The 11142-nt window shown below is 60.8% G+C and overlaps 1 protein-coding gene across 2 annotated transcripts in view; it reads left to right on the top strand.

The window, feature by feature from the left end:
• The first annotated feature begins 3251 nt into the window (after nt 1-3251).
• NKD2 (NKD inhibitor of WNT signaling pathway 2) overlaps nt 3252-11142 on the top strand; it is a 25131-nt gene continuing 17240 nt past the window's right edge. For both annotated transcript variants that reach the window (XM_023195037.2, XM_023195038.3), the window contains exons 1-3: nt 3252-3495; nt 3588-3623; nt 3890-3969. In XM_023195037.2, the coding sequence (XP_023050805.2) occupies nt 3471-3495; nt 3588-3623; nt 3890-3969 (141 nt within the window). In that variant the 5' untranslated portion in view covers nt 3252-3470. The remainder of the gene's footprint in view (nt 3496-3587; nt 3624-3889; nt 3970-11142) is intronic.

Genomic DNA, 11142 nt, shown 5'->3' on the forward strand with positions numbered 1-11142 from the left:
CGGATGCCCCTCACGCCGCGGACGCCCCCTCATGCCACAACGCCCCCTCATATGGCAGACACCCCTTACCACGACGCCCCCTCACGCCGCGACGCCCCTCACACGGCGGATGCCTCGGCGTCCTGCGGCCGCACCTCCTCAGCCTGGAGACCAGGCCTCTGCCCCGCCCGCTGCTGATGAGATAAGGAAAAGCTGTTTTGAAAAGTTGCGAGGACGAGGACGCGCATTTTCGCCTCCAGGGACGGCTTCAGCCCCGCCCTGCCCTTTGAAAGTGCTGGGAACGGATTTTATCAGCAGGCGAAACTCTCCTCAAAGCTCCGTGGCCCGGAGAAAGGCAGGGCGAGGACGACCATGGTCCCCGGACCAGTCCCCTGCAGGCTCAGCCTCGGAGCACCCCCGGACTGGACGGTGCGGGGGTCCATCGGGGGTCCAAGCTGCTCCGGCCGCCCCCCCGTGAGCCCGAGCCACGCTGCAGCCGCTGGTCACTTGTGGGGGTTCCCCGCGTCCTTTCCTCCAGGCCGGCAGTGGGCTGGGGCCGCAAGTGTCCCCGCATACACTGGCCGTTCCCCAGGGACAACGACACTTGCCCTGAGAAGCTGCGGCTCCCGCCAGAAGGTCCCAGCTCGGGCTGTCCCGGGCAGACGCAGAGAGAAAAGCAAGGCGGGAATGGGACTGAGGAACCTGGAAGTCCCTGCAGGGCCCCTGGAAGAGGCAGGCAGGGGGCTGCCCCACAGACAGGCCCAGGAGAGCACACCCGGGCTGGCATCCTGTGAGGAGGGCGTCCAGCAAACCACACTGGTCCCAAGGCCTCTACAAAAGTAGATGGGCACCTTACAGCAGCCACCACTGAGGCAGCACTAGGAAGGCGTGGTGGGTGCCCACTGGCCCCGCAGATTGCGAGGCATGCACAAGCCAGAAGGGAACGTCAAGGGGAGCAAAGAGAACCCCTTCCTCCTGCAATGGCTGAGGGGACCAGGCCGCCCTGTGATGCAGACATCTCAAGGGGCTCTCCCTTTCGCTATCCCATGTGGACTTTAACTCCCAGTTTGGAAAGTAACGATGTCATCTTCTGTGGTCTCAGGGTCCTAGTGAGCGTGTGAGGATAATAGTGAACTGGATAATTGTGAACTGGCATGGGGGTGAGCTTTGCAGGGCCTGGAGCTGGTAACTCCAGCTCTGGAACAACCCCAGGTGGGCTCTGCCCTACTCAGGAGAAATGGTCATAAGAGGAAGAGTCCAGTGGGCGTTGGGGGTGTAGGGGCCATTTAGGGTTGCCCTTTGAGCTGACAGCCCACCCACGCCCCCCAGCTCCACCTGCCCTCCCAGGACATGTCCTCCCCAGACCTCCTGACATCTGCATTTAGCCAGGACCAGAGCTCAGCCACCTGAGGAGTGAACACAATGGCCCACAATAGCCAACCTCCCCCAGTGAGACCTTCTCAGGGTCTTGGGAGGAGGGCCCATGAGTGTGTGAGGCAAGGCTCCCAGCCACACAAGAGTCACGAGCCCACTAGCAGATCTTCACCCAGGATGGCTCACCAGTCCTCAAGTAGGGGCAGGATTTAGAGGCATGGAAATGGCTGTAATCCTCAGGCTGTGCTACTTTGCATAGCATGTAACACTATTATTCTCACACACTCACTAGGACCCTGAAACCACAGAAGGTGACATCATTACTTTCCAAACTGGGAGTTAAAGTCCACATGGGGTAGTGCAAGGGAGAGAGGAGGGGCCGGAAGAGCCTGGGAGGATGGCCCTGGCCCTGAAGCTGGACACCTGGATGCTACACCCAAGGGCGCTCTGAGCCCATCCCAGGCAGGGCCTGGCCAGGTGCAACCCTGCTACCAGGTGCCAGAGCTATCTGCCTGCAGGAAGTGGCTCCTCCACTAGGGTTCTTCCGAGGATGCTCAGAATGGTTTGCTGGCAAGACTACTCCCAGCAGGGTTGGTGGCTCAGGGCAGCTCAGCTATCCGCAAACAGCCAGCACGGCGGTCTGCTGGGGTGGGGGGCTGGCCTCTGGTTCAGCTTCCGGTTTTGCCACTGAGCAGCCTAGGCCTCTGTAAAATCGAGTGATGGCGGCATCTGCCCTGAGGGTGGTCTGAGAATGGGAGGCAGTAATTAGCCTGAAAGTGCTTCGCTGGACATCAGTTCCAGAGGTGCAGGTCAGCACTGAGCAGCCGCAGTCTGTGCTGCTCAGCTGGCAGACAGGGCTCCAGCCAGGGGAGTGGGAACAGAGAGATGGGGTGGGACCTGGGCCAGCTCAGTGGAGGCCTGGCAGGACCTGAGCTGGGCAGGTGAGGGGTCCCCCACCGCCAGCCTCGGAGCTCCTCCACCAGGGACAGGAGATGCCCTGGCAGTGGGGTCACCCACTGAGGTTGGAGACGTGGGCGTGGCAACAGCCCATGGGGAAAATGCTGAGCTCTTGAAAGGCTAGAAAGATACAATGTATCAATGCAACAGTGCATGTCAGGGAGGAGATTCATGGGTAGGGAAGGGAGAAATGTCCCAGAAACAGGAGCAAGTTAGGGTTCCAGGAGGAGGTGAGGGAAGATGGTTCCTCTGAAGGTAAATAAGGAAGAGAGCCCCGAGGTACCCAGGAGGGTAGGAGGCAGAGAGGGGGTCCAGGGCAGGGTCCTGAGGGAGTGGTTTCCAGAGCCAGCCGGAGGATCTTGAGATGAGGCCAGGGAGGGAGCTGAAGCCACTGAATTGGACACGTGGAGGAGGCAGCGCAGGTGGCCAGGCTTAGGGCTCCTGGGAGGCTCCCACACCCTCAAGGTACAGGTCGGAGGAGACCTTGCCCAAACCAAGGACAAAGTAAGGGGGTTTAGGGCGCTTCCAGCCAGGGGAGCCAACGCTGGTTCTTCATCAATTTGGGGCGCCAAGAGAGGGCGGGAACTAGTCCTGTACGGAGACCCCCCCACTTTGGGCTGCCCACACCCCCACCCCCTCTCAAGCAGCCAAGGGAGGCAGGTCCTCCCCTTCAAAGGTAGGGGCCCTCAGGCTTCTCTGGAATTGGACGTCTTGACCCAGGACAGCCTGGTGAGGGGTCGGAGCTGACATCCCGCCAAGCTCTGCTGCAGCCCCTGACCGCCATCACGGGTGGCCAGGCCCAGCCCTTGTCGATGTTGGGGGCTCCGGGCTGGGGGCGGGGGTCGAGGCCGATGCGCTGCGGGCAGCGGCCGCCGGGGGCGCTGCGGGGGCTGCAGTTAAAGCCCCGGCGCGGGCGCACGCGCTCAGAGGGAGCTGGGCGGCCGCCGCTGCTGTCCCCGCGCTCTGCGCCCGGTGCCCTCCATCTCCGCCCCTCGGCCCCCGGCTCCCCCGGCCCGGCACGGCGTCGAGCCATCTTCCCTCACTTCCTACCGGAACCCTAGCTTGCTCCCGGCACATGTGGCCCCCGCGGGCGCCCGGCCCCGGCTCCAGAACTCAGCCTTGCACCTGAGCGCCGGGCCCGGCGGGGCGCGGCGGCAGCGATGGGGAAACTGCAGTCCAAGCACGGTGAGCCGCGGGCCGGGAGGGCGGGCGGGCGTGCGTGCGTGGGGCTGCCTCTCACTGTCGTTTTCCTCTTCCCGCGCCCCGCTGTGCCGCAGCCGCCGCCGCCCGCAAACTGAGAGAGAGCCCGGAAGGTGAGCGGGCGAGCGGACGGGCGGGGCGGGGGGCGGCGACCCCGGCCGGGACCCTCGGAGCCAGGAGCCCTCTCGCGCCCTGCCCTGGAGCCAGCGATGGGGGTACGGGGCCGCGGGTCTCCAGGAGCGCGCGGGACCCGCACGCCTGCCCCTGCGAGGTCTCCGGGCGATGGGGACACAGCGAAGGCGCAGCGCCCGCGGGGCTCACGGCGCGTCTCTTTCCCTCCTCGGTGCGGGTTTCCCGCGCGTCCGTCCCTGGGCCGCAGGGGACAGCTTCGTGGCGTCAGCGTACGCGAGCGGCCGCAAAGGAGCGGAGGAAACGGAGCGGCGCGCGCGGGACAAGCAGGTAGGCGGCGGGGCGACGGCTGTGTCGCGCTGCGCACCCGCCCGGGGACAGGGAGCGGTGTCAGAGCTGTTCCTGGCGCCCACCCGCCAGGCGAGACGTGGGCCGCCATGGCCGTACGACTTACCGAACGGCCAGGAGAGCCCGTCCCTCCCTAGCCTCCAGGACTTCTGGGGGTCCCGTGCTGGGTGGTGGGTGGAGGAATAGGAATTCCTTGTCCTAGGCTGGGGGCGGTGTGGGGGCTCCATGTTTCGGGCTGGAGGAGGTGGGGGAGCGGGAGGGGCTGGACCTAGACATCCCGGGCTGGGGGTCCTGGGGAGCGGGAATGCAGTACCCCGGTTGGAGGAGCTGGAGGAGGAGTGGGAGCTACAGCCTGGGGCATCACTGGCCAGAGCCTCAGTGCTCCCTCAGCAAACAAGGCCAGAGTCAGAGGCCGTGATGCCTCCCATCTCTGGGGGCGGGGGTGTGACCACAGGCCTGCTAGAGGCTCAGGAGACAGAAGGACATCTGCACAGCTGTGGCCACCCAAACTGCAAGGCTGGCTTAGGACCCAGGTGGCCCTGAGTGTGGGTGAGGAAGGTTCTATGTCCAGGAGCAGAGAACTGTCCAGGTCTGGCATCCTGGAAGGGTCTGGGGTAAATTAGACGTGCAAATTTGCTGAGCGTGAGAAAGCTAACATTCAGCGGTCATCAGTGTCAGTGTGAACAGGATCGGTGTAGACAAGCCCACCAGGTGGCTGGGCCCACACTTGCCCCCTGCTTCCTCCCCCACTGTCCCCACAGGTCCCCAGACACAGAGCATGCCGGGACACACAGTCAGTTTCTTTTTTGGAAAAATGTTCTTCTGGCAGTTGATTAAAAAAAGCTCTGGGTGTGTTTGGAGACATTTTCTGCAGCTCTGTCTTGAGAAGGGGCTTAGGTCTGCTTGGAAATTAACACGCAATAGAGTTAGGGTTGGTGCTTCCTGAGAGTGACCATCTAACGCCTATGACGGTAGGAAGCATGCTCTAAGGTACAGTAACTTGGGTGGTCCTGTAAGCCTCCATCCGGGATAGGGAGACCAGGGTGAGGCCATCCAGGGAGCTGTCCCTGCCCCAGTCTGGCTCTCTTTGCCAGTTATATTTGCACAGGGGCTTGCTGGTAAGTGGATGGTGCCACTTAGCAGCCAGGTTCTCCTAGTATGATTAGTCAGTGATATGAGCACCTGGGGTGGGCGGGTGTTCACCTCATTCACGGTCAGGGCTTTGGCCGGTCCCTATCCATGGGCCCACCGGCCTGGGGCCTTCTCCCTGGGAGGCGTGGCACCATGAACCTTAAAATCCCTGAGTCAGTGCCCCCACCATGAAGTGTGGCTCCCAGGGCCGTGGCAGGAGGCCAGTGTGCTCTGGAAAATGCACGTGCTCCCCATGTGGCTGTGATGTCAATGAGAGGGCTGCTTCTGGGCATTTAGACCCGGCACTCTACAGTGGGACATTTTCTTTAGAGACTAGTTTGGGGGTTGAGGCTTGCTTGGATTGCTACCTTCTAATTTTGCCATCATTTCATAAAGTAAAACTCCTTTTTAGATCAAGACCATCCTGGCTAACATGGTGAAACCCCGTGTCTACTAAAAAATACAGAAAACTAGCCGGGTGAGGTGGCGGACGCCTGTAGTCCCAGCTACTCGGGAGGCTGAGGCAGGAGAATGGCATAAACCCGGGAGGCAGAGCTTGCAGTGAGCTGAGATCCGGCCACTGCACTCCAGCCTGGGCGACAGAGCGAGACTCCATCTCAAAAAAAAAAAAGCTCCTTTTTGAGTTAAAATGAACAAACTCAGAATCAAAGGCTATCCTGTGAATTAAATACATTTCAGCTTTCAGACAAAAGTGCTGCCTTTCTGTATTTTCCGCCTCTGGCCGTGACTCCGCCCACCTGGCATGGAGACCCCTGGGCCCAGGTGCGCCCTCACCTGGCCAGGTGCCCTTCCTGCCACATTGCTGTTCCTCTCACCTGGCAGCCGTGCCCCCTGTGACAGATCCTATCCAGGTCTGGGAGAGCCGTGGCCACCACAGCAAAGTGTCTGGCCAAAAGTTAGGTGTTGAGTCCAGTGTCCCTCTGGCTCTCACTTTCTTCCTTCTTTGTGTAGTCCAGAGCCTTGCCTATCATCCTTGTCCTCCCAGGTGGTATCCACTGAGGAGGGCCAGTCCTGAGTCACCCAAGGCACCCCTCGTGATGCCTGGCTGGGGCCAGCGAGGGGACTTGCTCCTTTCCTTCTCCAAAATCCACCTGGTGGTTCTGTGCGAGGCATCCTGGATGCCACAGAACAGTGGCAGAGAACCCTGTGGAGATTGGGCGCACTAAGAGCCAAGACCTCCAACCTGGGCCGGGTGCGGTGGCTCACGCCTGTAATCCCAGCACTTTGGGAGGCCGAGACAGGCGGATCATGAGGTCAGGAGATCGAGACCATCCTGGCTAACACGGTGAAACCCCGTCTCTACTAAAAAAATAGAAAAAACGAGCCGGGCGAGGTGGCGGGCGCCTGTAGTCCCAGCTACTCGGGAGGCTGAGGCTGGAGAATGGCAGAAACCCGGAAGGCGGAGCTTGCAGTGAGCTGAGATCCGGCCACTGCACTCCAGCCCCGGTGACAGAGCTAGACTCCATCTCAAGAAAAAAAAAAAAAAGACCTCCAACCTGCCCTCTCTCCCCAGCCCCCAAAATAACACAAATGAGATTGGCCATTATTAATTCTCTGTGAGCAGCGCTGGCTCCTGCCTCTGTACGTGTCTGAAAACACAAGCAGCAGCACTTTCCCAGACAGGTGTTTCTCTGTACCCCTGACGTGGCTCTCCCTGGCAACTGCGGAGTGCCACACTTTGCTTTTGGTGGGGCCCGCACGGCTTCATCACCGCGTGTCCCTGAAGGGCCAGAGCCATGGGATTGCTAGTGATGGTGCCATGAAGGTCTGGAGAGCGGATTGTGAGGGATCCGGAGTCCCTGGGGTCGTGCGTGGGTGAGGAGTGGTGCATGGTGGCAGTGCACTTGCGTGGCTGTTTTTAGAAGTGGTAGTGACTGCAGGGAGGATGGCTTCAGTCCTGGGAACAGGCTGCCCCTGCACACTCACCCTCACCATCTGGTCTGCGGAATAGCTTTAGTTTCCACAGCGCTCCCTGAGGCTGGCAGAAAACAGTTCCAAAGACGAGTCACTGTTAACTGGAATGTTGTTGTGAACAGAGCACGGACTTCCATGAAGTAGCGCTGAGGAAGGTGCACTGGGGTAACTCCAGAGGCAACACTGGAGTGAACACTCGTGACAGACCAGCCTGTGTGTTGAGGAGGCCGTGGCCTTGGCCTGCATGGGGGGCTCCTGCCCACATCTTCAGGAGGCCATGGGCACGGCTCTGATTGGCCTGTGTAGGGCAGGTCCCAACTTGCAGGATGCACTCGCCAGTCCCACCCCCGTGCCATGGCCCTTCTGAATGTGCTAACATGGTACATGTTTCCCAGATGGGAGCCGGGAGGACCACAGCTGCAAGGCGTGCTGGCTGTGTCCAGGGCTGAGCTCCAGGCCAGGGCCCAGGCCTTCACCTGCACTGGCCTCTGGCTTCCCGCAGCAAACTCCATCTGCCCTCAGCACGGCCTTGCTCACGGGAACTGGGGGCTCAGCCCCATTACATGGCTTGATGCCTTCAGACTGGAGCCAGCCACAGTGCTAAGGACTGCAGCTGGCCTTCCCCCAGAGGCAGGGGTGGGGCTGCCCCTTCCCTGCGCCTCGTGGCCACCCAGAAGCCACCGCTCACCTGTCCTCTGTGGGGCCAGAGAGCTGGATGTGGCAGTGGAATGCCCAGTTCCCGGTCAGGGGAGCAGTTTCTTGTAGAAGATCCTGGGAAATTCTTCGTGGCTTCGAGCACAGTCTGGACGCTACCGCATCAACACAGAGATACAGGGTGGGGACAAGATACACATTTGCAGGAGAGACTCGGGCCAGTGCACATGTGCCCAGAGACAAGGCCGTGTGGACCATGCTCTGCTTGGTGCTCGGCCACATTCCACACAGAAGGAGAGGTTGTGGGTGCCCGATCCAGCCAGCTCTGCATTTGAGGGTGCAAGCCACTCCAAGATGTCCAGGAGAACGGCAGCCTCCAAAGGGAGCAGGGGCACTTGGGGATGCCTCTAGCACAGACACTGAGGGCCAACCTTCTGTCTTCTGTGACCCGTGTTCTGGGACCCTGTGGCCTCATGCAGCTGAGGCCCACGTGGGGCCTTGCGTCAGAGCCGGCGGCGGCTGCAGCGTGTCGTGGCTACCCTTTGCTTTCTTTTTGGTGCCCTCTGCGTGCCTGGCCCTTGGATACAGGCAGCTGTGTTCCTACCCTGGGATGTGGCCCGGCCATGTAGCGAGGCCGACACAGACGTGCACAGAGGCTCAGGCACAGAGGGAGTGGAAGGGAGTTGCCAGGCCACCTGGCCATCTCCCCTTGTTGTGGGGGGCGTCGAGGTCACCTCTGGGCACGCAGCCGATGGCACCTGATGCCCAGCACCTGAGAGCCATGGGACAGACTGGACACCATGTATGTAGTTTCTGCGCCAGCCTGGGTCCTGGGGCCACCGAGGGCCCTGTGTGCCCCCAAGCTCTCCACCAAGCTACAAGCATCCCCTGTCCTGCAGCAGGGGCTCCAGGGTGCTGACTGGGAGAGGATGCTGCCGGCGCCCGGCCATGAGGCTGGGCCAGTGGATCTGTGTTGCCCATGGTGGAGGCCGGAGGCTGGCCGGTGGCATGGTCCTGCCCTCCCAGGTCACTGTGCCTGGACAGTGCAGGTGTGCACACTCACTGGCAGCCACCTCACTTTATGTTGGTCCCTGTGTCTGTGAAGTGCATCCTGAGAAGCCCTGCGCATGGACCAGGCAAGTGTCTGGATGGAGGCTCTGGAGCGCAGAGCGTCCCTGCTGCAGAGCCTCAGGCTGGAGCTGGGGGTTTCACAGACAAGGCCGAAGAAAGAGCCCACAAGACCGCAGCTGCATCTGGGGCAGCTGTCACCCCGGGACTTGCGAAACAGCTTCCTCAAGCTAAAACTGCCCGTTTTGCTGCTGAATGAGCTGAAGTGTTAGACAGAGACTGTGAACGATGTCCTGGCCAAAGACCACAGTTGGGAGCCACTGTGTGGCCGTTTTACATGCGGCTGGGCCCCGTCATCAGCATCAGGTTTCTGTCACCCCATGGTTAGCAGAGGCGGCTTGCGGGGTGGCTCCCAGCCTCTGGACCCGGCTCCAGACCCAGTGCTGACACTCACAGCCTGGCCACATCCCTCGTACCTGGGCCGCCTGCTTCCCCTTGTGGTCCCACGAGGAAAGACAAGGGACAGCTCCACGCTCCGTAAGGCCGGGCAGCGAGGGCCACCTGGAGGGCAGCCCGGTGTGGCCAAGCCCCTTGCTGGGCTTTTCCCCAAGTGCCAGGGTGCTCCAAGCCAGAGGGGTGCGTGAGGCCGTGAGCTCGCGCCAAGATGCTGTGGGCCCAACCTGTACCGCACAGTCGTCTGAGCTGTCAGCAAGCTTTCACTGGTTGGCAATGCCCACAGCCTCCCCGGTGTGGCCAGGTGTGGTGGGAGCAGAGGCCATAGGGTAGGAGGGGGTCCGCCCTGCTTCCTGTAGAGAGGAAGCCTCTGGCCTCCTGGCTGCTGTTCTTGAGTTGGCAAAGCCACACTTTACGGAAGCAGCAGTTCTTGAGGCCAGACATACCTGAGTTTGGAGTTGCCCAGCCTACCCCAGAATTTGTAGACAGCTACCTGCTAAGTCACTGGGTCCCTGGAGCTCTAAAGGCTGAGCCCTGTATCCTTCCTGCAGGGCTCTCAGACAGATGCCTGCATCAGAAAGTCCCTGGGTTATGAAGAAAGGCCCATGACACCCCCAGGGAGTTGGGGAAACCTCAGGAGCATCAGGAAGCAGGAGGAAGCAGGAGCCCCTGCTCGGGTGAGGTCAGCGTTTGGGGGTGGTCCTGCCTGCTCATGCCACTGCCGGCATTTCAGGGTGGGCTGCTCCCAGTGGGACTACGGATCTGCCTGTCTGTGTGGAACCCGAGGGGGCCTGGGCTACGTCCTGGGGCACTCATGCTGGAGGGTTCATGTGGCTCTGTCCTCTCACAGGTCTTGCCAGCCTGTGGCCCCTCTCCTGTTGGACTTGCCTTCCTGAACATGGGGAGGGGTCCCGAGCCCAGGACCCCTAATCAGTTCCAAGGGCTCCAGAGCTTTCAGTCCCTGCCACCTGAGCCATTGTCTGTCACAGATGATGACCATCAGCTGTCCCTGGAGGAGCCCTTCCCACGGGGCTACTGGGTTAACGCTGGAACCATAGGGAGCAGAAGGTGCGGTGTGTGAGGGGTCTGCCGAGGTAGCAGGATCCCCCCACGTGCCGGACACTTCCCAGCATGGGGCAGAGCTCATGGTGCTGGCCTGGAGGAACACATGGTGCTGACCTGGGTCAGCACCGCTGCTCTGGCGGCCGCCTCTGGGCTGTGAAGCCTGGACATGCTGGGACAGGAACCTTGCAGAGACCACGGTCTGATCCACTCACAGTGAGCTGCACCCATGCTGGCTGATGGGAGCTTTAATTTGCTTTCATGTTGGCAAATACTTGGCAGGGCACCGTCTGGCAACCTTTCACACTGGCGTTAAAGAAATTGGGTTTGTTCGATCCTGTCCTGCGCAGAGCTGGAATTCACTGGCGGTGATGGCCAGCCCTCGGCAGCCGAAGGGGGAAGGTTTGTTTTCCTTTGTTCTGCAGAATTTTCCAGGGAAATTGTAAATAGTTTTGCGCACCAGAATCAGAGAAGCCAAAAAGCATGAAATACTGTAATACAAACATTCAAATTGGAGATTATTTTAATGGTAAGTGTCTTGGTGGATTTGGACTAAGAGCCTTGCTGGAGGCCGATGGAAATGGGGGGTCCTTCCTTGCTGTCTCTGGTGAGGTTCCATGGCACTCACATCAGTGGCTGTCAGGACCCTCCAGGGCTCCCACCTGTCCTTAAGGCTGTGGTTCTGCACGTACGTGCCTCTAGGACGAGGCCTCTCACATCCGCTAAGGGGGACTTGACGAGCTACAGCTGCTTTTGGATAACAGAGCCCACCCCATCCTCGTTCCCACAAAGGATAACAGAGCCGACTCCACTCTCATTCCCACAAAGGATAACAGAGCCGACCTCATCCTC

Source organism: Piliocolobus tephrosceles, chromosome 4, assembly GCF_002776525.5.
Source record: "Piliocolobus tephrosceles isolate RC106 chromosome 4, ASM277652v3, whole genome shotgun sequence".
Lineage (NCBI taxonomy): Eukaryota > Metazoa > Chordata > Mammalia > Primates > Cercopithecidae > Piliocolobus > Piliocolobus tephrosceles.